This window comes from Curcuma longa, chromosome 20 (genome assembly GCF_044706935.1).
Source record: "Curcuma longa cultivar G26 ecotype Majalengka, Jawa Barat chromosome 20, ITB_CL_G26_1.1, whole genome shotgun sequence".
Lineage (NCBI taxonomy): Eukaryota > Viridiplantae > Streptophyta > Magnoliopsida > Zingiberales > Zingiberaceae > Curcuma > Curcuma longa.
Window position 1 is genome coordinate 3,016,139 of NC_133880.1, and position 23,359 is coordinate 3,039,497.

The 23,359-nt window shown below is 38.1% G+C and overlaps 3 protein-coding genes and 1 pseudogene across 3 annotated transcripts; 1 reads left to right on the top strand and 3 right to left on the bottom strand.

Annotated features, from left to right (window-relative positions):
- Nucleotides 1-40: 40 nt before the first annotated feature.
- Nucleotides 41-668, bottom strand: LOC141813333 (histone H2B.11-like). Its single transcript, XM_074701278.1, has one exon. The coding sequence runs from the start codon at nt 613-615 to the stop codon at nt 157-159; it is 459 nt and encodes a 152-aa protein (XP_074557379.1). The 5' UTR covers nt 616-668; the 3' UTR covers nt 41-156.
- A 10,690-nt stretch (nt 669-11,358) lies between these two features.
- LOC141813436 (UPF0014 membrane protein STAR2-like) lies at nt 11,359-13,405 on the bottom strand (annotated as a pseudogene).
- A 337-nt stretch (nt 13,406-13,742) lies between these two features.
- Nucleotides 13,743-16,775, bottom strand: LOC141813434 (disease resistance protein RPM1-like). Its single transcript, XM_074701403.1, has one exon. The coding sequence runs from the start codon at nt 16,754-16,756 to the stop codon at nt 14,015-14,017; it is 2,742 nt and encodes a 913-aa protein (XP_074557504.1). The 5' UTR covers nt 16,757-16,775; the 3' UTR covers nt 13,743-14,014.
- A 910-nt stretch (nt 16,776-17,685) lies between these two features.
- On the top strand, nt 17,686-19,243 carry LOC141812890 (1,4-alpha-glucan-branching enzyme 2-2, chloroplastic/amyloplastic-like). The gene is made up of 4 exons (XM_074700839.1): nt 17,686-17,717; nt 18,406-18,561; nt 18,772-18,846; nt 18,924-19,243. Exons 1-4 carry the CDS (start codon nt 17,691-17,693, stop codon nt 19,005-19,007), a joined length of 342 nt encoding a protein of 113 aa, XP_074556940.1. The 5' UTR covers nt 17,686-17,690; the 3' UTR covers nt 19,008-19,243.
- The last annotated feature ends 4,116 nt before the right edge of the window (nt 19,244-23,359 follow it).

Here is a 23,359-nt window from a genome sequence, read left to right on the forward strand (position 1 = left end):
ATTACAGCAAGAATCCACCCACTCCAACATCAAACTGATATTTCAAAAGGTCGCATTCGGCTAATCAATAAAGCGCAGCAGAAGAACAAAGAGATCGTTGCCATAAATCAGAGTCAGATCTGAGATGCCACTTGATTTGAAACCATAAACATCTTGTTAAGAGCTGGTGAACTTCGTAACGGCCTTCGTACCTTCGGAAACAGCGTGCTTGGCGAGCTCGCCGGGGAGCACCAGGCGCACAGAGGTCTGGATCTCGCGCGAAGTGATGGTGGGTTTCTTGTTGTAGCGGGCCAGACGGGAAGCCTCCGCCGCGAGCTTCTCGAAGATGTCGTTGATGAAGGAGTTCATGATGGACATCGCCTTGCTCGAGATTCCGATGTCGGGGTGGACCTGCTTCAGCACCTTGAAGATGTAAATCTTGTAGGTCTCCGTCCCCTTCTTGGCTTTCTTCTTCCTCTTCTTGTCGCCGGAGGCGGCATCCTTGGACGGAAGGCGCTTCTCGGCCTTGGGCTTCTTCTCGGCGGGGGCCTTCTCGGCCTTCTTCTCCTTCTCCTCCGCCGGCTTCTCGGCCGCGGGCTTCTTCTCCGCCGGCTTCTTCTCGGCCTTCGGCGCCATCGGATCCACAAACGAAGAGAAGATCGAGAGCACGAGGGTTACCACGCAGAAACCTACCGCGAGCGATGAAGAGGGAGGGCGCGTCGGTTTCCTATTTAAAGAGAAAAGTGCTGCCTCCTGATTGGTTGCGGGGTGAGTCTCGGGGATCGGTGTCCGGGCGCGATCGGTACGTTGATTGGTCCACGAAACGGACGGACAGGATCTCTTCTTGGCCTCGCGTCGCGTTCAAACGAGCGCGCTAATATTTGAAAATTGGTGGGAATATCCCGCTCGCGATTTCAACGAATTCGACCGGTTTATTCGGAATTTTCTAACGAATTGAACCGATCGAGCACCCGGTCCAGCCGGTTCGATGGATAAATTAGCCATAAGATAATTATTTAATCATGTGATAAAATTAAAGATTTATATATATAATTATATTTCATATTCATTTTAAAATTTCCTCCTTCATGACCTTTTTCATGAGCTAGAGTTGACAAAAGATTCAGTTCTAGGTCAACCTCTTGCAGTAAGGTCAATGCACTAGGGAAGCAAAATTTTGCTTATTGATACAACCTTGAACACTAATGGGAGATCAATTTTGTAAAAGTCGAAGAGACAGTCTTTTCTGCGCTAACCGTGTCTAGTATTTGTTGTATGTTTAAATCATCACCACCGTAACATATCAAAATTTGAATGTCAAGAACATGAAAAAAAATGTCATCGGTAGTGATGTGTATGTATAGTTAGTTTCCTTAGAGACGAAGATTCACATTTATTGTTTAAACTAGTCTCACTCGACTAATAACATTATTTTCATCACTTTTGACTATATATGATCTAGGGGTAGGGGTGAAGTTAGAATCTTAATTCAATGTAAGTGATAATATAATCTAATTAATAAAATAAAAAATATATATATATATAATCTTATAATTATAAAATATTATAAAATAATTACCTTACTATCATTTTTTTAGAATCTTTATATCTTAAAATTTTTATATAATAACTTCATTATTAATTATTAAATTGTTTTTTACATACATAATAAGATTATCATTCATAGTGCTATCCAACATGAGCATATTATTCATTTTAAAAATATCATTATAATATTATTTAAAAAAATAATTAATATTTTTTAAAAATGAATATTAATCATCATCTCTTATACTTTGAAATTGATGTTTGTATACTTGTATCAAATCCATTGCATTCATAATATCTTGATATTTTCTTTGCAATGTCGTTGATAATTCACTTAAAATTCCTAAGACATGTTTCATAAATGTAGATTGAAACTGTTTCTGTTTGAAATCACCTATGGATGAGTCACCGGTTGATGATGGTAAAATCATGCAAGACCCACAGACAGTGGAGCTCCTGTTAGGCTGCAAAGAGGAGAGTGAGAACGAAGGCCAGAGGGGTGCCTTGGCTTAACCGCTCCAACGCTCAAGTCATGTCGCGAGCCAGAGATCAACCACTGAGTTCGAGGGGAGAGCTTGGGCGGTTGACTAGGGGGTCGAGTCGGAGATCGACTACTGAGCTAGAAGGGAGAGCTCGGGCGGTTGACTAGAAGATCGAGTTGGAGATTGACCACTGAGCTAGAGTGGAGACCTCGGGCGATCGACCAGGAAGTCGAGTCGAAGATCGACCACTGAACTAGAGTGGAGAGCTCAGGCATAGAGTTAATTCGAGGCATTGAGCCGAGTTAGGTAATGAGCCGAACTAGCTGTGGGGTTGGGTACCAAACTAAGCCAATCAGCCACGAGATCGAGTCTTGTCTCTGTCGTGTCGCTGTCAATTGATCAGATTTTGACTTTCTTGACCTAGGGGTACTAACCCATAATAATACAAAATCAAATGAAAGTATTAACTCTGATAAATTTAATATCTCAATTTTTTAACTAAAAGAACTATAAATGGCGTTTCCAAAGCATGTTTGGAGCTTTGTGCTATTTGTTTATCCTTGCATTGTAGAAGACTACATGCCTCATTGATCCATTTGATGGATCTTTACCGTCGAATATGTAAAGTAAAGATAGCAACCACCAAGAACAACACAATCAAAATCAAGAGCTTCAAAATAATCAACAAGAACAGGTAGAAGTGCCCTTCAGAATTGATAATTAGGATCAAATGTTTGTCTTGCCGGGATATCTTTCTAGGTTTCTCTCGATGACATACACCTACTCTCTCCTTTGTCACACTTAGCTTTTGAATACAAAATCATTTTTTATCTGGGCCCACCAGCCACGTGGGCAATGAATTATTGCAAACCTCTCAAATTAAAACAAATTACTATTTTTCAACTTGAGATAGATCCCAAGAATGTGATAGAGAGGCATTTAGATACATCATTTCGGAAGGCATTTGTTGTTGTTATGAAGAATGCAACCATAATAGATGGTAACATCTTGTATATGTTACAATGTAGCTTAGTCTCATCGCGAACTTCGATTCAATTTTGACCACAGCCAATAACTTCAACAAAAGGTGGAATCCGTCATCCTAGCGGCCCCATGACCATCTATAAGGAGGTAAATCGAGAAATTACAGTTGATCACTACAGGGAGGGTATTACTTCGGTTTCGTTGAGATTCGACCCTCGCTCACTTCAGTAAGTCTATCCCATAGTAACCAACTTAACCATCAGAGTTGTCAAACGGGTCAACCCATGGCGGGGCGGACCAACCCACTAAAAACTCGTCATATGGTGGGGCGGGGCGGGGCGGGCCGACCCACTAACTTAGCGGGTTGAAAAATCTCCAATCCAATCCAACTCAGTGTTAGGACCTTGTGAGCTAGAAGGGGGTTGAATAGCTCAACTCGCTCAAATTAAATCTCGATGAAGACTTCTTGTTACCCAATCATTCAATGAACACAATGCTAACTCAACAATTTACTTGGTATCCGCCTCCTTGAGGCAACTAATCCAATGATTCACACTCAACGTAACTCACCACTTCCACTATATCTTCTCCTTCTTGGACAAATTTCGAAGGTGGAGAAACCCTCTTACAGCAGAATTTTAGTTGTACAAAATAATCAAAAATCACAAAGAAGAAGAAGAGAGATTTTACAATAATCTTGATGAATTTGCTTCTTCTTCTTCTAGGAATTGCTCCAAGTTTTGTAGTTGAACACCAAATGTTTCTTCAACACTATAGTAAGAAGACTTGGGGCAAAATGGCATTTAGGGTGTCCATCAACAGCTAACTCTCACCATTTAAACAGGTTCAGCTTCTCTTGAGATCAGTCGACTGATTTTCTCATACCAGTCGACTGATTTGGTCATCGACAGATAACGACCTCTGAACCTTCTGAAATCATTTCTGATTTTGTCGAATTTCAAATGTCAGTCGACTGATTTTTCTCATCAATCGCTTGTTATGAATTAATCGAGTCACCAGTCGAATTGATTCTCTTCTGTTTGTATTTGAAATAGAATCAGTTGATTGATGTGAAAAATCAGTCGAGTCAATTCTATTTTATTTGCTTCCAAAACAGAATCAGTCGACTGATGTAAATAATCAGTTAAGTCGATTCATAATCAGTCAACTGATATGAAAAATCAGTCGAGTCGATTCTATTCTGTTTGCTTCCAAAACAGAATCAGTCGACTGATATGAAAAATCAATCGAGTCGATTCTAAAATCCATTCGACTGACATGAACATTAGTGAAACTGGCCAAAAAACTTAGTATCAGTCGACTGATATTTCTTCAATTGACTGATACCAATATCAGTCAACTGTATATTATAATCAGTCGACTGATAGAGGCTTTACTGCATCCATCTAATTTACCTTTCGCGCATCTAATCCGTGATGCACTCATTCTTTCCTCGCTTGCCAAGAGTCTGGTCATCGACCTTCTTGAATTTTATTTGTCTTACATCCAACCTTCTGACTTGTAAGGACTTTCTCACGTCAAGAGTTCGCTTCTCGACTTTCTTGGACTTCCTTTTGCCTCACACCGGTCTTCTTACCTGTAAGGACTTTCCTACACACTTGATGCACAAGTGAGATTTCTTATATTGTGCTCCAAGCTTTATTGATGTCACTCATCAAAATTATAACTCATAAGCATGATTGCATCAACAATTTCTCCCTTTTTGATGTTTGACAATACGAAAGCTTTAGAGCACAGTTATCTCCCCCTTTGATAAATATCAAAATATGATGACAGTATAAAAGGAAGAAGAGAAAACATAACGAGGGTCACCTCCCCCCTAAAACAATGCATGCGGAAGAAAGGCTCATTTAGCACACATATAGCAATCAAGACAACAAAGATGGAACATGTATCAAAAAATTAAAGGAAACATTGATACAATACACAAACACACATAAGAAGAGATACAAAGTAAAAGGATTGCATTTACTTCAAAAGGTTTCTTATACAGAAGCACTCAGATGGTGCTAAAAATAAAATACAGAGTGAAAGACGGTTAGAGTGAAAGATGATAGTCTAATCAAGATCCATATCTGGAGGAGCACGGCTAGCAGACGCCCCACCGGAAGTAGAAGACGGCAGAGGAAGATGATCGGACATCCATGACTGCAACATCCTAGTCAAATGGGCAACTGACCCATCATTGAAGTCAAGACGACTGATAAGCTCAAGGCGTAGCTCCTCAATTCGAGTGTCAAGAGACTCAATAGTCGCCTCCAAGTAATCGTCCCGATCCGCCGAGAACTCATCGTCGTCAGAGGCAACTCGGGCTGGCAAAGGCAGTGCTCCCTCAGCCTCCTCACCACCAAGCTCGTCAGCATGATCATCATGCCCGTCGTCCCACTCCATGGTGTGAAAGCCATCTCACATCCCAGCGAGAGAGAAGTTCCGGAGGCCAATCCGATCATAGTCAGTGAGAGGCTTAGTCTATCCCTAGTCACAACAATGCCTAAAGATGTAAGTCATGCAGTAATAAGATGAGGGAAATACATATGGATCTTCTTCTGGATGGTTTGGTAAAATGGACAATGCAACGAAATATGTTTAGACCAACATCGACATCTAACCTATGACGAAATGCATATAGAAGAAATAGATGGCTGAGCCTCATGGAAGCTAGACCATGCATGACAATACGAAGTAGACACCCGACAATGACCTTATGAAGGACATTATTGGGAGCTAAGATACCCTGAGCAGAGAAAATTTTCTTATGCAGTGGCCGAACTCGGTGAAAAAAATACTCGAACATGTGATCCAAGGTCAAATGAGCAAAAGGCTCTAGAAGAAGCTCGTAAAGAGTCGGATAACATACAAAGTCGTTGTTGGCCGGATGACAACCCAAAAAGAAATGCCAAATGGCCGGAGAGAAATCAAGGTCACGTTTGACCACACGAGTTCTATATAAGAGAGGGTCATCACTGACACAATGGAGGTTATCATAGAACTCAACAACCAAATCTAAATGCATAGGACTATCACAAAACATGATGGTTTTTAAATGATAGTGGGTGATAATGTCTACGACGTCAGGACACTGTTTGCGAAAAAAATTATCGTGCAAATAGTGAGCAGGAATGATTTTGAACGAACTCGGTCGTTCATTGGGGCCCTTGCCCTTAGAGGAGGTCCTAGAAGGACCTTGACTCACCTTAACATGTCTATGGTTATACCTATATGAATGCATGAATGCATTGACAATAATGGATTAGTGATAAGTAATATGAAAATGGATAAAAGAGATAAAGGGCAGGATTATACTTAGGGGCCATTATCATCGTGGAAGTTGGAGATTGGAGCTTCGGTAGCTTCTACCGCGGCAATGTCACTAAAGAGAAAGCAAAACCAACCCTAAAAGTCAATAAAATGTGGGTTAAGCATGAATACATTGGAATCCATTAGACAACGAATCAATGAACTGATGGGGTTAGGATTTATCAGGGTTAACGGGCTTATAAGACTGTTGGAAGAGTTACTGACGTGAAATCGCTGGAGAGAGTCGCCGGAGGAGAAAGAAAGAGAACCAGTGCTAATCTTGGCTGGAAGAACGAGAGCGAGAGGGAGAACAGTCGACTCGCAGCGGAGAAAGTCGCGAGATTAGGATTTTTTTGGGATGAATCGTGATGGTATCGGGCAGTTACAACTCGAGTTGGGGGATAAGTCAGTCGACTGATTTATACAATCAATCAACTAAATCGAACCACAGTCGACTGTAATTTTTTTCCAATCGAATCAATTTGTTGTTGTACTGATCCTTTTAATAAACTAATCGATTGGACTTAAATCCAATCGAGTCAATTTGCTACTGTGCCCAACGTTTTACCAAACAGTCGACTGAAATTAATCTCAGTCGAGTCAATTATCTACTGTGTCAAACCCTAAACCAATCAATCGACTGGAATTAAATCCAGTCGAGTTAATTTGTCACTGTGCCTAATGTTTTAACCTAATAGTCGACTGGAATGAAATCCAGTCGAGTCAATTTGCTACTGTATCGAACGGTTTAACCCACCAATCCACTGGAATGAAATTCAATCGAGTCAGTTTGCTACTATACTGAATGATATAACCTACCAGTCGATTGTAATGAAATCCAGTCGAGTCAATTTGCTACTGTGTTGAAAGTTTTATCCAATCAGTAGACTGATATTGTGAACCAGTTGATCGGTATGTGTGCAATCGACTGGTTACTAATATCAGTCGACTGAATGTCTGAAGATAGTTGTGTCATATGAAATCTAGCAGAGTAGGATTTTCATTGTGAATCCCAATCAAAATTATTGGATCGAGTTCGACCGGCTAGAGGGGGTGAATAAACGGTTAAGCAAGGTTATAGGATAGACACTCGTTGTTTTTTTTTTAAAAAGAAAACTTAGTTGTAACTCGGTTGTTGCTTCCAAGGCAGTTGACGCTCGAACAAAACTCCTTTAGACGGAGAAGCCTTTACAGTTGAAAGCACACAGACTTAGTGAGTTTACAATAGAATGTATTTCTTGTTTAACTCTAAAACTCTAAATCTATTTATAGGCTAAGAAAATAAATCCTAATCGTAGATCATTGATAAGTTTCTCTTAGCCGTTGATCTTCAGATGCAATCTTGATCGTCGATCTTAGATGAACTTAATAAAAGATTAATCTTTAAACTTCAGCCAAAGGTTTCAACAGAAATTCTGTCAAAGCTTTTTTGAATCAATGCTAAAGCTTTGATCGTATTTGGCTTTATCAAGGCTTTATCATTGATCAAATTTTGGCTTTGTCAAAGCTTCATCAAGAAGCTTTGTTTTTATCCTTGATTAGCTGTTCTTGAAGTTCACGTGGCTTCACAACTTTGTATCCAATTAATAAGCCTTAGCAAAGCTTTAATAAAAGCTTTGACCAGTCAACTTCTTGATTCATTTTCTTCACAGCTTTTGGTCTTTGATTAATCTTCATCGTTGGATGGCTGAACTTGAAATTTGGAGGCGCCCCTCCAACCAGTCAAAGTCTTGGTCCAGTCCAAGTGAAAGGTTGACTCGATCAAAGTCAACTCTATTGACTTTTTGTAGATTGATTCTGGGTGATTTCTAGCCAATCGGAGTTAGGTTCACCCGAACTTTATTCTGGCCTTTCGTCCCTTAAGCGTGCTTCCTCCCGGCTTCTCGTCCCTCAGACGTCACATACGTCCTTCTCACTCCACTAGCATACTCTTCCGCAGCTTCTGCATTCCTCGGATTGCACCGAGCCCCGTCAGCTCACTTCCCCGTGCAATCCTTCTTGTCCGCTACGTCTTACGTTTGACTTCCTTCGTACCTAAATTATTGCATACTTAGCAGAAGAATCAGAACAACACAGGACCTAACTTAATATTGTTGATCACATCAAAACTAATTGGGACACCAACAAAGATATCAGGTTGATTAATTTATTTTTGGATGTCCAACCATGATCTTTGAATCAAATACACATTGATTTTATATCGATCTTCCCCATGGTTGGTCAAATGAATCATTCTTTAAAATTTTTACCATTTAGCCTAAAGTAATGCATCATAACAAGCATTATGAACCAAATAGATAATCCTAGCATCTCATCCCATCTAGATTGCACAATACACAAATAAGATATTTCCTATGTGTGTAAGAGATGCATTCTAGTTGAGGTTCTAAAGTGGTTTATTAGGCTACGGAACACATTCTCAATTCTCATCTTAAGTAGTTAAATTCGAATTCAGAAAGTGATTTAGTAAAAATATCAACTAGGTTTGATTTTGATTCAACATAATTAAGTACAATATCACCCCTAGTTACATGATCTCGTATGAAATGGTGTTTTACTTCAATGTGTTTTGTTCTAGAATGATGAACTGGATTTTTAGTTAAATTTATAGTGCTTATATTATCACAAAGAACTTGAACATTTTTATAAGTAAGTCCATAGTCCTCTAAAGTGTGAGTCATCAATAACAATTGTGAAACACATTTTTCCATAGCGATATATTAAGCTTCGATTGTTGAGAGTGCAACACAATGTTGTTTTCTACTTGTCTAGCTTACTAGAGATGATCCAAGAAACTGACATCCTCCACTAGTACTTTTACGATCCAATTTGCAACCAGTATAATCGGAATTAGAAATAGCCCACAAGATCAAAAGTTTCAGTTCGAGGATACCATAATCCTACATCCTGCGTTCCTTTCAAGTATCATAGGATTCGTTTCACTGCACTAAGATGTAACTCCTTGGCACAAGATTGATATCTTGCGCACATACCTATGGCAAATAATATATCAGGTCTACTAACCGTAAGATAGAGGAGACTACCTATGACACTATGATATAGTTTTGGATCAACATCTTTTCCTTCAGGATCACTATCTAAGTTTTGTGTTGGTGGCCATAGAAGTAGATATTTCCTTTGACATTTTTCATTCCAAATTTCTTGAAGATTTCTTTTGCATATTTAGATTGATGAACATATATACCTTCCCTAGTTTGTTTGATTTGTAAACCCAAGAAAAAAGTCAGCTCACCAACCAAACTCATTTCAAATTCACTTTCCATGTGATTTATAAACTCATTTAGATAGTCTTTGTTGATAGAACCACAGATAATGTCATCTACATATACCTGGGCCACAAAAATATCATCTCCACTATTTTTCAAAAATAATGTTGGATCAATTTGCCCGTCTATAAAATCCCTTATATACTAAAAATGTTGACAACCGTTCATACCAAGTATGAGGTGCTTGTTTTAGGCCATACAGGTCTTCTTAAGCTTAAATACGTGGTTTGAAAATTTTAAATTTTCAAACCCCGGTGGTTACTCAACATAGACTTCTTCCTTGATATACTCATTTAAGAAGACTGACCTCACATCCATTTGAAATAATTTGAAACCTTTTTGAACAACAAATGCTAACATCATTCTAATGGATTCTAATCGAGCTACAAGTGCATATGTCTCAAACCCCACTTCACATCAGTCGACTGATTATGTTTCGGAAGCAAACAGAATAGAATCGACTTGACTGATTATTCACATCAGTCGATTGATGTTGTTTTAGAAGCAAACAGAATAGAATCGGCTCGACTGATTCTTCTCATCAGTCGACTGATGATGAATCGACTCAACTAATTTTTTATATCAGTTGACTGACTCTATTTCGGATCTTTTTTTAAAAACAAAGATTGCAGTGAAAAAATGAATTAAAACATAAATTTTTTATTTGATTCATAACTTTTATAGAATTTCTATTCTAAATAGGAGCTAGCAAAAGTTTGGTTAAACCGAACAACCCCACTGAATTTAAAAATTTAGATCAGTTATTTCAGAATTTTAGTTTTTATTCTAAAAAAATCAATTATATCGGTTAATTCAGTTTGGTTTCGATTTTAAAATTTCTTATTCGAATAAATCGAATAAATCAAAATAAGAAATTAGTAAATTCCTAATTAAGTGAATCTATAAATCCTTAATTAATCGGTAAATCTCCGATAATACTTGAAAAATTCTATTATTTCGGTTAATTTAATTTTTAATGAATTAATCGATATTTTATCGGTTCGGTATATTTGATTTTTATTTAAAAATCTAGTTAATTATGTTAGTTCGAAAAAATTTAATTTTTCAATTATGAGTAATTCAGTTCAACTCAATTTTAACTGAATTATCAATTTTAAATGTAAAGGATATAACTTATTGCTTAACATGTGAGAGACTCGAGGATTGATACTCCACGTCTTTATGTTTTTAATTTTTTTGAGAAAAATATGATTTAATATAATTGCTCACAATATAAAAATAATAATTTTTAAACCTATAAAAAATTAAATTATTTTTAAATATAGCTACTAATACAGTATCAAAATTTAGCAATGAGAATTTTATTTTTTATTAAAAATTAATTATTAAATAATTTTAAATTAGAATATTTAATAAAAATTGATTAAATTAGTTTAGTGTTTATATTAAAATAGGGGAATTTTTTATTCTTTATAAAGTTTATTTTTTATTAAAAATTAATTATTAAATATTTTCAAATTAAAATAATTAATAAAATTAATTAAATTAGTTTAATGTTTATATTAATAGGGGATGTATCGGTAAAACATTTGTTTAATATGCAAAATGCATGGAAATATCTTACATCTTTAGTGGTTTGATCCCTCCCTTATCGTATACATACATGACTATTAGAGGAGACATTTCGATAATAAAAAGAGAAGTTTGAGGGCAAAATCAAGAATTTGAAACTAAAGGAGGTTTATTGCAAAATTAAAAAATCCCATATCTCCTGCGAAGGATCGAACGAGAAAAGGTTGTTAATCTGCCGCGAACACTTTGTGATTCAGTTGGTGAGCGCCGGTGAAGAACACGAGCAAGCACAAGTAGGTCGACAAGGCGCTGCTCATCACGCACGCCCCGACGAGCATGTTGGTGACCACAATCTGCAGCTGGATCGCCTCCACCGGCGACGCCCCGGCCATGATAAGACCTGTCATCGTCCCCGGTAGCGTGATGAGTCCGACGGTCTTGACGCTGTCGAGATCCGGTGACAGGGCGCGACCACCAGCGCCCGCTTGGCCTGCTGAATCGTGGCCTGCCGGGGCGTCGCGTCGAGCGCCAGCGCGGTCCGATCTCGACCAAGTTTCTCTCGGTCCTAATTAATGTCTTGGTGAAACTACTTCATCGCGACGCCGGTGACGGCCATGGCGTGGCCGACCATCATCCCGGCGACGGAGACGATGTTAAAATTAACCCTTACGGCTTGTTTGGGAAGAGGTGAGGGAAGGGAAAGGAAGGGTAAATAAGGGGAAGGGAATTTGTAACCTTGTTTGTAAAACAGTGAGGGAAGGGGAGAGAAGGGGAAGGAAAGGTAAGCTTTCCCCTTGCATGCCCATAAATAGACATAATTCCTTACACTCCGATTTGGGGTGTAAGGAAGGGGAAGGAAATGTTAAAACATATTTATTTCAATTTTATCCTTATATTAAAATATTAATTATTAAAATAACGTATCTATTAGATTTTTGCACCGTTGCTCCTCGTCACATAATCCAGTCGTCACATAATCCAGTCGTCACATGATCTCATCACTCGCACTCCTCGATGTCGACCTTCGTCGTAAATTTTTACATCAGTAAATTTTTATAAAAAAAAATATATATATATATATGCTGATTTATCTTTTATCGTACTAAAGTGTACAAATTCTGAATTTTATATATTTTTTATATATCTATTTATTATTTTTTAAATTTTTTATTTATTTAAGTTGTAAATATTAATTTTTGTTAATCTTATGAGCTATATATATTTTTTCACATATAGATTTATTTTAAAAAATAAAAATATTTTTGTAATTTTATATATTTAGTTTATAATTTCGATTGACGAACTAATAGTTATAAGACATTAAATAAAATACCTAATGAACAATTATTTCTAAATTATTGTGCATGTGAATTAATAAAATATTAATTTCGTGGATCACTGAAAGTCAAGAAAACCCTTCATCCTTCATATCTCATGGTGGGATATAAAAAGAGGTGAAAAGCTCTTGATGAAGAGGTTGTTGGATGCTCTTGCTCTCCCTCTTCTTCTCTTCTTCTTCTCTTGGCCGAACCCTATTTTGTGGCTAGCACCACAGTTTGGTTCTTCTCCATCTCAGTTCTTCTCCATCTCAGTGTTCGTGTAGATACCATGGAGGCGCAAACACACTGATCGTGCTGAGATCCGATGACCTTGAAGGCAAAAAGTTGCTGTCGGGATTGCGAAGGGCACGCATCGAAGGTAACCTCGATTCTAGTAGGTAGAATCGTCAAACGAATATGTTTTTCACATTGATCTTCTGGAGGAATCCTGTTTTCCGATGCGTTATATGCGGTTTAATAAATTTTTCGCGCATATAGATCCTACGTATCCGGGAGAGAAAGGCCCGATATTTAGGGCGATAGGCAGCGCCGACCACGCTGCGGCGATCCACTTGCCGCAGGGAACCATCCTCGCGCGATGCCCTGCGGTGTGCCCTGCGACGAGTACCTGTCCGAAAGGAGCGATCTTTGAGAAAAGCCCTAATTTTTATGCTCTCTCGAGAAGGGATACCTACCATGAACAAGTAGGGAAGCAGAATCCAAGCCGCGGTCTTCTGAGAGAAGATAAAGTGGAGGAAGAATCCGACAAGGGAGAGCTGGAGAAAGGACCTGGCGGTGGCGTAGATCATCTCGGCATGGAGATCGAGGCTTTGCGAGAAGGAAAGCGCCACGGCCATGGCGACCACCGCGGTGGAAGCCACCGGCTTGAGCATGCCTCCGGCGACATCGATCCAGAAAGAAGAAAACTGGTACAGATCCATGGCGGACTATGAATTGGAGGATCAGTAGTGGTCCCCACGGGCGGGGTCAGCTGGTCAGGGGCGTGGATGCTTGCAGCATGAGGTGGGCGGTTCGAGGTCTCATGGTTGCATTTGCGATAACATCAATCTGTGCCATGTTTCAAATTCCTCGGCCACCACGCCCTGGTCAGTCCCGCATTCACCGTGATTTACTCCCCCTCATACTTGTGGGGCCGGGGTGGGGGGCCGCTAGGTTGGCGGTTCCAACCTTTTGCAGCAGGAGGATCAGTAGTGACCTGTGGAAGAACTTTATCTTAAAAAGAAAATTTCATTTCAGTCCTCCTAATCGTTAATATTACAACATTGGAAATATACAGTTCTACAATTTCTTCCTCCAATCTATCCATTGCGTCCATTACAGTTCTACATTTCATTTCAGTCTACAATCCACACTAACATTTTGCTTTATACAAAGAGTAATCCACACAACCTTATTGTTCTATACAAGACAGTATCAACACCAAACACTTAAAAAGTATTCAAACATCATCCTCAAGAAAGAGGAACAATCTTATGAAACTTGTTGATCTTCCCACAAGAGACTCCTTGATCATTTCTGTTCTTGCATTGCTAGCTACCCAGTGCTAAAGTTCTTTGTAAACGCCCTTTTCGGTATTGTAGGATCTTCGAATCGGAACATGAGTAACTCGTGGATAATCTTCACCTTCCAATCTCAGCATGAATTCTTCAGGCATGTCGAACAAATGAATCTCCTTGAGGAGCACTAGTTGCTGAATTCCCTGGGGAACCTCCTGTAACTGCACGCAGGATCTGATGTACATCTTTTGCAGGTTAGGCATCGAACCACCATCCACAACGACATGGTTCAAGTTGTTCAGTCGCTCTAAATCCAGTATCTTGAGCTTCTGAAACCCTCCTTTCTGGCAACGTAAACTGGCACCATCGTATGCATATATCAGCGTGAGCTCAACTAGGCTTGGAAGTTCTTCAAGAACTCCGAAAGAGTCCTCCGTCAGTCGCGACCACCTCAACCTCATCCTCACCAGGTGCGTCAGCGAGGAAATCCAATTCGGCAATGTCTGCAGTGGCCCTCTCAAGTAGAGTCGCTGAAGAAGCGGTGGGGGAGAAGTCAGAGATCGCAGATTGAGATACTCATCCATGCCAACAGATGTCACTGAAAGGGAGAGAAGTTTTTCCATCTTTTCGATCGATTTGCAGAGGCTTGCTCCGTCCACTCTTCTCAATTTCACCAAGCCCAACCTCTTTAGCTGCGTGAGATTCCCCAGCTCCCTCACAATTCTACTGTCTTGATTTATTTCCAGGTACGTGAGCTTCTGCAGTTCTCTGAACTTGCCTATTCCGTGAGGCAACTTCACACCATCTGCGAGGTAGTAAGGTGGACGATGGCTCGTGTAGTAGTGGTAAGCAAGGAGATGGCGCAGGTTTTGGAGGTTCAAGATGGTCTTAGGCAATGCAGTGACGTAAGTTCCCTTCAGGTCCAAAGTCTCTAGGTTCTTGAGCTGCCCTAAGGACTTGGACAATTTGCTGATCCTTGTGTTTCTGAAGCTCAAGTACCTCAGATGTGGTAGCTTTCCGAATTTAAGAGGGAAGCTTTCGATCGGTGCACCGCACAAATCCAAGATCCTCAATAATCTGAGTCTGCTTAAGAGATTCACCACGGAAGAAATGGGGAGTACATTTTCTCCATACATGAACAAGGCACGCAAGTGAGATAAGTCGCTCTGTAGCAAATGCTCACCGGCGGCGTGCGTAGACGAGCGACGAATCTTGCCGTGGCGCTTTGTGTCCCTTGTGATCATCAGCGTGCTGAAATTTTCTTCCTCTGATTTCAGAAGGATAACCTCGTGGATGAGATCATGCACTCGGCAGCTTCGGACTCTTCCGTAATCATAGCGCTCTGCCACTTGGACCATGCTTCGGTCAATGAGATCGTTGAGGTGATCGGCGGCGATCCTCTCCATGGTCTCTCCCCTTTCACTCTCTATGAATCCTTCAGCAATCCACAGTCTGATCAGAGTTATTCGCGTGACAGCATGCTCCTTGGGGAAGATACTGAAGTACAAGATGCATGACTTGAGGAAGTGTGGCAGATCATTGTAGCTCAGCAGCAGTATCTGTGTGATGATTTCAAGCTTAGGATTGTTGGCTAACTCCGCATGAAGATTATCGCGCAGCTTTCTCCATTCCAAAACATGAGCTTTTTTAGACAAGAGGCCAGCTATCGTCACGATTGCCAAAGGTAATCCCCCACAAACTTTTACGATATCTTCAGCGACATCCTGCAGCTCCGGCGGGCAGACTCCGGCGGAGACTGATCGGAAGGCCTTCTTGCAGAAGAGGAACCATGCTTCTGGTTGAGGCAGAGGTTGGAGTTCATAGAGGGAGCCACATGACTCAATGCACGAGAGACCAATATCCTTGTTTCGTGTTGTTACTACGATTCTGCTACCACAATCACTGTTAGGGAGTGCATATTTGAGACACTCCCATGCATTTATATGCCACAGATCATCTAAGACGACTATGTACCTCTTGTCCTGCAGGAACTGCCGCAGTGTATCTATTAGCTGGACGCACTCCATTGTTTGAATTCTGACTGGGAGCTTCTCGTGTGTTTCTTCATAGAACTGGATTATGATGCGCTTGAGAAGCTCTTCGACTGTAAATGATGGAGTGACGGTGATCCAAGCATGGCTGTTGAACCATCCTTTTACTTGTTCATCATCGTAGACTTTCCTGACAAGGGTTGTCTTGCCCAAGCCGCCCATGCCCACCACCGAGACCACTGTCAGGCTCGAAGATCCTCCTCCTTTCACTAGCCGTCCGACAATTTCCTCTTTGGGTTTCCTGATGCCCACCAATTCGGCTTCCTCCATAAAAAGAGCTGCGAGATGTCTGTCATGCACTCTCTTCTGGGAGGCATTAAAGCCTGATTTGAACTTGTACGTGCTTCTTCTCTCCGAGATGTTTCTCAATTGGGTTTTGATGTCTTGAATTGCGATGCTCATCTTGCGACGAGTGAACAAGTGCCTTAGACTTTGAATGGTTGTAGTCAGGAATCCCAAGAACCGGTGGCTGCGAGGTTGGCCAAAGTGAAACATGTATTCTTCAAGGAGATCTTCCATGTCGTAAGCTATGTCTCTCAGTTGCCTCATCCATGCTTTAATGTCGTCTTTGTCGTCTCCTGCATCGGCACCTCTCAGGAATATCTTTAGGCTCTCGAGCTCATCCCTGATATCTTTGATGCCAGTGTTGAATCCTCGAAGTAGTTGCTGTTCTTGCACCAATATAGAGTCCAACTTCTGGAGAGCAAATTGTAGGGCGCCACTGCCCGTCATTGCCATCCTTGCCTAGTTCCCCTCCCTGTAGATGCCTTCTTCAGAAATTTTTGATATCCTTCTGATCAAAATGCAAACTTGTGCTTTGGTCATGTAGATCAGTATAAATTTTAATAATAAAACAACAATTTATTATCTCGAAGAAACTAAAGAATAAGTTAAAAGACATAATTATACATGAACAATTTGGTAGAGATTCTCAAAGGCTCTTATCTATCCAATAGTCGACGATCATGTTAAACAAAGCACTCTATAACTTACTAGTCATTTTGAAGTTCAAAATCAAAATCAGGAACTAAATGACAGTATATATATATATATAGATATCACGAAGTTTGTACTTACAGGATATTTTTGTGCTTGTAAAAGAAGTTGCAAGCATTTAATGCTTCATCCAAAATACGTTAGAACCCTTGAATCCATCATCCATGGTGCTTCACCTCAAGTTGTTGAACTTTTGATGCTTCATCAAAAATACTTTAGAGCCCTTCAATTGGCTTTGGTTTCTCCTCTACTCCGATCGATGATGCTTCACAACTGAAGACTAATCTTTAATCTTTAAGTTACTTTGATGTTTTTATGATGGGTGAATGCTTTTGACCAAGAAATATATAAATGCAAGAAAGTTCCAAGAAGCAAACTAATCTTTAATCTCTTTTAGAGATCTTGTTGAAGCTCAGTGATGCCATAGTTGGCCTCATCCTAACATTGTTAATCAAGGAAGCTTCTTTGAAAAAGCTTGGTTGACTTTCTTTTACAAGTAACTTTGACTTGTTTTGCATCATGATCTTATCCAACTGACTCAGTTGACAGTTATATATATTCAAGCAACCAATGGTGAATGAACTGCCTGTTCATTGTCAAGTGACATGAGCCTAATGTTTGCCTTGCTATGTAGGATCCAGCACAGTTCTGACAATGCTGGTCTGTTCATCAAGCAATGCAACGTCTCGAGGAGGAATATGAGGTACACACTATTCTGCTCAGCAGCATAGCAAGTTTTAGATATTGTTTGGATAACAATTACATAAAATCATGTCTACTTATTTTTTTAAAAAATAATTGAGTATGCAGCTTTCTAAGTTTGTGCTATTTAGCATGCAAAAATGTTGCAAATAGCACAAGGACTCAAAAGTTACTAAGATCTTATCAAGATAGAGCAGTGTATGTTTCTAGAAGGTGATTGGCAAAATAAGGGATCAATAATTCTAGATACATATTTCTTTGGTATATAAAATCTAAAAATATTATATAAAACTTATGTACTGCTGGCAGTGACTGACTGCATTCTCAATTATTGTGTTTCTTTCTTGTCTCAAATTTTATGAAAAGTTTCTGTTTACTGTTTTTTTTCAAGAAAATAGAATTTGAAAATTGAAAAGAAATAATAAAAACAAATTTTTCATTAGCTTTTTTTGGCACCTTTGAATTTATTAGGGATGAATGGTGTTAAAAAGTTATGATAGATATTTTTCTTTTCAGTTTGCAAATGATTTTTTATGGAAAATAAAAACTGAAATAGAAAAATTACATGGACCAAATGTTTCATGAGTAAGCATTGTTTAACTAGCAAATTGTAGCATAAGATCTTTCTCTTCATTGTGCTGCAAGGCCTTTTACATGGAAATGTTATTTGATTTGGATGTATTTTGCAGTTCATGACATCAGAGCACCAATATATTTCCCAAAAAAATGAGGACAATAAGATGCTTGTTTTTGAACGAGGAGACTTGGTATTTGTTTTCAATTTTCATTGGGCCAATAGCTATTTCGACTACCGCATTGGTTGCTTAAAACCTGGAAAATACAAGGTAAATATACTTTCACAAGATTAATCTTGCTGTTAACCCCAAGATTATTATTGGTTTTATTAGTCACACCATATGTTATATGCGCTCTTGAAGCCCCAGTAGCATAAGCCCTTGGAAGTCTTGAACTTTTGCTCATATAGAGACTGGCACTAGTGTTCTTCCTTCCCTTCCATTCATTATGAGACGGGTGTTGATAAACGTTCTTTTCAGGTAGTTTTGGATTCTGACGATAAACTATTTGGTGGATTCAACAGAATTGATCATACAACAGAATACTTTGCTAACGTAAGACTTTACTTATTTGATATCTTTTAGATTCTAATATCATAGAAATAACCTTCACTATCTTTGCAAACTTGCAGAAAGGTACTTACGACAACAGGCCTTGCTCGTTCTCAGTATATGCCCCAAGTAGAACCGCAGTTGTTTATGCTCTTGTTGACTGATTGAAGAGTGCCATGAAATGTTGTTACTTCCCTAAGACTAATTTTTTTTTTAAAGTTATAAAGACCATACCGGCTATTGGGAAAAGACAGTTTAACGTGTCCTACGTTTGATAAAATAGAATCCATTCATATCCATGCATACCCTCTTTGTTCTCAATGGTCATTTAGCTAGTTGCTTGTATTGGCATTTATTTCTTTTACAAAAAGATAGAATCTGCTATCCTAACGGTCTTACATGATCGATCTCATGATTATTTGAGACTTTTTCTCTTTTATATTTGTATGTAAAAAAGAGCATAGCCATGAAACTAAAACGAGTTCAAGATTTTCGCTACTATCATTAGGATGAAACTAAAACTACATAGCACTCCACACCCTTAGCTCTTTTTTTTTATCCAGTGCTTTTACAATCACAGGCATTGGGACTCTATTTCAAATATTATTTACAAGTCACCATATTTCGATTAACGATGCCAATTTTGTTTTTAATATTTGGAAATCGTAGTTATCAACAAAAAATTGAGAAAAAAAGGGAAAAAGTGAGGCATGTTACACCAATACAGGCTCCTTTTATTCTATAGAAAATGTTTTTAATTTTTTTTAGTATTTAATGCAATAGGAAATAATGATAGAATTATCAATATTATTATGATATCTAACGAGTATTCAGTTAAAATTGAATCAAATTGAATTAATTAATTAAAATTAAATTGAATTAAATTTTTTTGAATTAATCAAATCAAATTTTTAAATAAAAATTAAATCGATAAAATATCGAGTAATTTAATTTTCAATTAAAATAATTAAAATAATTAAAAATTTTAAATATTATAAAAAATTTATTAATTAATTAGAAATTTATAAATTTATTTATTTAAGAATTTATAAATTATTTTTTTTATTTTGATTAATTTGATATATTCAGTTTATTCAATTTAATCGAATAAAAATTTTAAAATAAAAATAAAAATAAAAAAATTAATTTTTTAAAAATAATTAAAATTTTAAAATAATTAAATTAAAATTTTAAAAATTTGATGTATTCAATCAATTTATTCAATTTAATTGAATTTGCTCACTGCTAATGATATCCCGCACTCCAGGTAAATAAAGCGATGGCAATTAAATTGTATTGAATTATTGCGGAAAAGTACATATTGAATTATTGTACAATAGAGATGCGCTGAGTGTCATACGCGATGTTTTCTCCCTCTGATGGATTCCAGGACCTCCTCTTCCCAGCCACCACGTCCTCTGCCAAAGAAGGAGCCTCCTGGAGAGGATCCGCTCTCCCCTTTGCCCTTGGCTGCTTCCTCCTTCCAATCGGGCGGAGGTGGCGACGACGGGAAAAAAAACCCTCAGCCACTGGAGGCTCTTCGGGTTGCCCCTATTCCTCCGTTCCTATCCAAGACTTATGAACTTGTCGATGACCCCGCCCTCGATTCCATTCTTGCCTAGGCCCCCACCGGCCGGAGCTTCGTGGTGTGGGATCCCCTGGAGTTCGCCCGCACAGACAGTCCTCCCCCGGCACTTCAAGCACAACAACTTCTCTAGCTTCGTCTGCCAGCTCAACACTTATGTGCGTATCTTTTTTTTTTTTCCTTTTTGAGTATTCTTTTCTTCTCCTTTGCTCCTCCTTTACTGTTGTAATTCTCCGGAAAATATGGTTCCTTTGTATTCTTTTTGATGTTTATTGGTGCTGAGTTTCGAACGATGATTGTTGCAGTGTAGATTGCTTATTGCAGAGGGATAATTTGATAGAGGGCTAATAAGATGACATTGTATCCTTCATTAGCTTTGGCATGCGTTGTTGATTCATTGTGTCATACAACAATTATTCTTGCAGTTTTTTTCTCCTCTAAATAATGTTTGATTGAATCAGTACAACAAACTTGGTTCTTTTAGCCCCCAATTAGTGGGAACTTTAGGAAAATCTTGAATTAGATTATGAGCAAATAATATGCAGCATGAAAAAATACAATATGAAATCAATATGACACATTACATGCAATGGGATCCACAACCATGTAGTTAGTTTGCCATGTTGATTTCATATTGCATTTTCATATTGTATATCATTTCTTTTAGATTATATTGTGCAAAATGTCAATAAACAAATAGTCTGTTCTCCACTTCCTTTAAGTCCTATTTGGTACTTAACAAGACAAACAATCAGAAATGACATCTGTCATGGTGCCGAAGAGATGTGGTCAAAATGCAATGAACACTACAAAAATTACACGGATTAGCGACGGAATTATTCCGTCTCTAAATTTTCGGTCGTTGATGTTATCATAGCGACCGATTTTAATTTCCGTCGCTAAATAGCGACGGATTTTTTATTCCATCTCTAAAATTTAGAGACGGAAAAATAAAATTCCGTCTCTAAATAGAGACGGAATTTTAAATTTCCGTCTCTAAATAGAGACGGAATTTTAAATTTTCGTCGCTAATGGAAATTAATTTTTAAAAATAATACAAAAAATTAGCGACGGAAATTTAAATTTCCGTCGCTAATGAAAATAAATTTTTAAAAATAATACAGGAAATTTAAATTCCGTCACTAATTTTCTGTATTTTTAAAATAATTTTTTTGTTTATTTTAATTCCCTGATTTACATAAACAATATAAAAGAATTAAACAATCCAATTCAACAATTAATTACCACAATACTATATACTTCCACAATCACAAATAATTATCAATCACAATACAACTCACATAGATCATAATCATAAAACTACATCAATCTGAATTAAAAAATACATATGCAAATCTCTGAATACAAATATCTCAATACAATACTACTGCATCAAATATTTAAATACAATAAAAACTAATAAAAATATCTAAACTAATCGAGCCAAAATATCCAATCCTACAAAAAATACAATAAGATAGGTTAGTAATAAATTAATGATAACAAGGTATTTTGAAAATGCATATTTTACAAGTCATAACTAAAAAGAGAAATTATACAAGTATTAACATACCTCGCAGGCAGCTACTGATCAGAATCATTAGGGTCCTGAGTCTCTGCATCTTGAGTCCAACCAGATGAGGTGAAACTGCATTATAAAACATATAAATATTAGACATCCTCCAACAACTCGCAAAACAATCAATATCTGTATCTGCAAAATAATATCAAAACATATAAATATAAAAAGTACTAATAACATCAAAATATGTACCACCCTCCAACAACTCGCAAAATAATCCGTCCACCGGGTGCTGCTGTTTGATCGGATATATCTGTATCTGCAAAATAATATTATAACACAAAACTTATTCGAAATAAAAATGAAATCATCCTAGAGTTGTTGTGGTTGATCTTTCATGAACCAATGGGGCTGACAAGAGTTAATAAGGACTGTATGGTACAGCTAGCAAGCACTTATTAAATTTGTGAAGTGCAGCAAGCACCAATTAACCTCAACTAAATAGGTACAGCAAGTAGTAAAAATAGAGCATTCAAAACATTAAAAAGAGACAAAGAAAAACATTATTCATAAAAAACTCTAACCTGTTCCAATTTCTTTGTACATATCCTCAAGCTGGCTAAGAACCATAAATACAAGATACACAAACATGTAGATATAAATTTACTTAAAAAATTCTACTTACCTCGCAGTCAGCTACTGATCAGGGGCATTAGGGTCCTGAGTCTCATCGTTTAGGAAGTCTGCGAATGATTGAGTACAACCAGGTGGGAGTGGGTGTATAGTTATCACATTTAGTACCATGAGGTTATAACATTGTTGCTAATGCTCATAGTGCTTAAATGTTTTCATGAGACGTAACATTGATATCCATATAACATGAGTTTAACCTCTATACCTCTTTTGTCCTACTAAATTATTTTGGTTAAAACACGCACCTTGTTGCTAAATAAATTAAAAGGACACTCAAAATTATGTAAATCATCAAGAGAACATGCCTGCTAAAAGACACTGTTTTTTATTAAAACATAAAGTATTCGGTAGCTATTTCTCTAGCAAGCATTATAACAAGCTCACCTTCACTCATTCAAAATTAAAAAGTTTAGCAAAGAACTAACTTAAACCAAGCACTCTTTCAAACATGTATTGTTAAATGCTAACAGCTTAGGATTAACCTTAAAGATGTTATAAACAAGCAGCTTAGGGTTTACCTGTTTAGCTTTGGAGAGTTCCGCGAGTTAGGGTTGGGAGGAGACTGCCGCGAGGAGACTGCCGCGAAGGTTGGGAGGAGAGTTAGCGAGGGTTCGGAGGGAGTCAGCGATGTTAGAAATGCAAAATCGACAGAAAAAAGCTTAGGGCTTACCTTGGAGAGTTTCGCGAGCTAGGGTTCGGAGCTAGGAAGGGAGGCT